The sequence below is a fragment of the Nicotiana sylvestris genome, chromosome 6, assembly GCF_000393655.2.
Source record: "Nicotiana sylvestris chromosome 6, ASM39365v2, whole genome shotgun sequence".
Lineage (NCBI taxonomy): Eukaryota > Viridiplantae > Streptophyta > Magnoliopsida > Solanales > Solanaceae > Nicotiana > Nicotiana sylvestris.
In genome coordinates this window covers 112,308,132-112,311,198 of record NC_091062.1, presented here as the reverse complement: position 1 = coordinate 112,311,198, position 3,067 = coordinate 112,308,132, and the positions used below count along the sequence as shown (strand labels likewise).

At 39.0% G+C, this 3,067-nt stretch overlaps 1 protein-coding gene across 1 annotated transcript; it reads right to left on the bottom strand.

The window, feature by feature from the left end:
* Window positions 1–366: 366 nt before the first annotated feature.
* On the bottom strand, window positions 367–743 carry LOC138871108 (uncharacterized). The gene is made up of 2 exons (XM_070148963.1): window positions 568–743; window positions 367–514 (listed from the first exon to the last, which is right to left on the bottom strand). Exons 1-2 carry the CDS (start codon window positions 741–743, stop codon window positions 367–369), a joined length of 324 nt encoding a protein of 107 aa, XP_070005064.1.
* Window positions 744–3,067: the final 2,324 nt, after the last annotated feature.

Here is a 3,067-nt window from a genome sequence, read left to right as displayed (position 1 = left end):
GGCCAGGGTGAACTTGTTGAATTGAGTTCATTGGATGGTACTCGTATCATGTCAGCATGTATCTGGCATTGGTGACACTTTTGAACATAAATGATGCAGTATGTTTCCACGGTCATCTAGAAATACCCTACTCTTAATATCTTTTTGGCCAAAATGAAACCATTCATGTGCAGTCTACAGGTTCTGACATGTATTTCCTTAAGCAATATAGATACCTCTTTGGCATCGATGCATCGCAACAATCCTAAGTTAGGAGTCCTTCTATACAGAATTCCTCCCCTTTGGAAGTAACTGTTGGCCAATCTTCAAAGTGTGTGCTTCTGAGTATGGGTAGCGTGCTTTGGATATTATCCCTTTTGCCAAGTATTACTTGATGTCGTCAAACCATGAATTTCCATCAATCTCTTCTTCAACATAAGCACAATAAGCTAGCTGCTTATGAATTCCTATTGGGATATGATCGATGAAATTCTTATCTAGTGTTGTGTCATGGAAGACAAAGTGGCTAACGCATCTGCAAACCCATTGTGAATCCTCAGAATATGTTTGAATTCTATCTTTGTGAACCTCTTGATCAGCTCTTGTACACAGTGCAAATATGGCAATATTTTGGTGTTCTTCGTAGCCCATTCTCCTAGAACTTGGTATACCAAAAGATCTGAATCTCCGATTACCAGTAGCTCTTGAATGTTCATGTCAATAGCCAATCTGAGTCCCAAGATGCAGACCTCATATTCAGCCATATTGTTGGTGCATGGAAACTAGTTTTGCAGATACCGGATAATGTTGACCAGATTCTGATACTAAGACATCTCCGATGCCTACTCCTTTGAAGTTTGCTACTCCATCGAAGAAGATTCTCCACCCATCATATGCTTCAGTGAAATCTTCTCCTATAAATTACACTTCCTTGTCGGGAAAATACATTTTCAATGGTTCGTATTCCCCATCCACGGTATTTTCTACCAAGTAATCCACCAATGCTTACCCTTTGACTGCCTTCTAAGTTACATAGACCATGTCGAACTCACTTAGCAATATTTCCCACTTTGCTAACTTACCCGTAGGCATGTGTTTCTGAAAGATGTATTTTAGCGGATCCATCCTTGATGTGATATATATAGTGTATGAACATAAATAATGCCTCAACTTCCGAGATATCCATGTCAAAGCACAGTAGGTGCATTCTAGTAAATAGTACAAGGCTTCATAAGGCGTGAATTTCTTGCTCAGATAACATATTGGATGTTCCTTCCTTCCCGTTTCATCATGTTGTCCCAGAACCCAACTGAAAGCCCCATCTAACACGGACAAATAAAGCAGCATAGGTCTCCCCAATTATGGTGGGACCAGAACAGGCGGTTTAGATAAATACTCCTTGATTTTGTCGAAAGCTTTCTGGCATTCTTCAGTTCATCTTGTTGCAGCATCATCCCTCAACATTCTGAAGATTTGCTCACATATATCAGTTGATTGTGCTATGAAGCGGCTGATGTAATTGAGGCGCCTAAAAAACTCATCACATCTTTCTTATTCTTTGGAGGTGGCAATTACTGGATAGCTTTGACTTTTGATAGGGCTAACTCAATCCCTTGACAATTGACGATGAATCCTAACAGTTTTCCAACAGGGACTCCGAAGGCACATTTTGTAGGATTCTTCAGGTCTGCTATGTGATCTGAACTCCTTTTAGATTTGATGATAATGTTATCCACGTACACCTCTATTTCCTTGTGTATAATATCATGGAAGATGTTTGTCATGGCTCTCATGTAGGTAGCTCCAGCATTATTCAAACCAAACAACATCATTTGTAACAATATATCCCTATGTGTGATGAAGGTTGACTTTTCGTTATCCTCTTCATCCATCCAAATTTGATGGTATCCTGTGAAGCAATCAACAAAGGATTGGAGCTCATACTTGGCACAGTTGTCAATCAATATATGTATGTTGGGCAACGCAAAATCATCCTTAGGACTTTCTCCATTCAGATCTCGGTAATCGACACATACTCTAACTTTCCAATCTTTCTTCAGAACTGGCACAATGTTGGCCAACCAAGTCGGGTATTTGACCACTCGGAGAACCTTGGCTTTGATTTTCTTAGTGACCTCCTCTTTTATCTTCAAACTCATATCCGGCTTGAACTTTCAGAGCTTCTGCTTTACCGGTGGACACATGGGATGGGTGGGTAGCTTGTGAGCTACTATATATGTGCTTAAACCAGTCATATCTTTGTAGGACCATGCAAAGATATCTTTATATTCTTGTAGGAATCTGATCTATTCTTCCTTTTCTAACGGTGATAGATGAATGCTTATATGTGTTTCCTTGACCGTTTCAAAATCCCCTAGGTCAACGGCCTCAGTTTCTTCTAAATTAGACTTTGGTTTGTTTTCAAAGTTTTCCACTTCTCTGACAATTTCCTTATATATTATATCATCTTTCAGATCCTCTAAATCATTGTCCTTATGTTGCTTTGACTCATTACATGTCACAGTCGTGGGTTCATCATGAAATGTAACAATTATGATGAAAAGAATGTAGAAGGATAATAATAAATATGAAAAGAAGTAATGCATTAATAAAATTTAATATGTCAACAAGTATGACTCGATGGATCGAGAAATTATTTCAAAACAAAATACTGAAAATGTATTAAATGCTCAAAATTATTTTTAAAATAATTCATGCTAAGTTTGCTAGGCTACCCAAGAACTTGACCAGCCCAGGATGGTGCAGCTGTCCAGTTCTTAAGAATGGCTCCTTCCTCCATGATCTGAATGGTAAAGTTTTCCTCCTCATCCTCGTCAACAATTGCACTGTAGTCAATGTCTTCTTCATCTAGAAACAACTTCTTCATACCAGCCAAAACCTCATCTTCCTTAGATCCCCACATCATGTTAGCTTGATAGAATGTCTGGTGCAGATGTGGTACCGGTTGTTCAATTAGATAATCAGGAGCACACCATGGTGGTTACCAATCCTGGTATTCTTGCCATGTTTATTCATATCCGAGTCCAAAAGTTGTACCATGGTACTGTGGTTGTACAGGTTTGGTAAT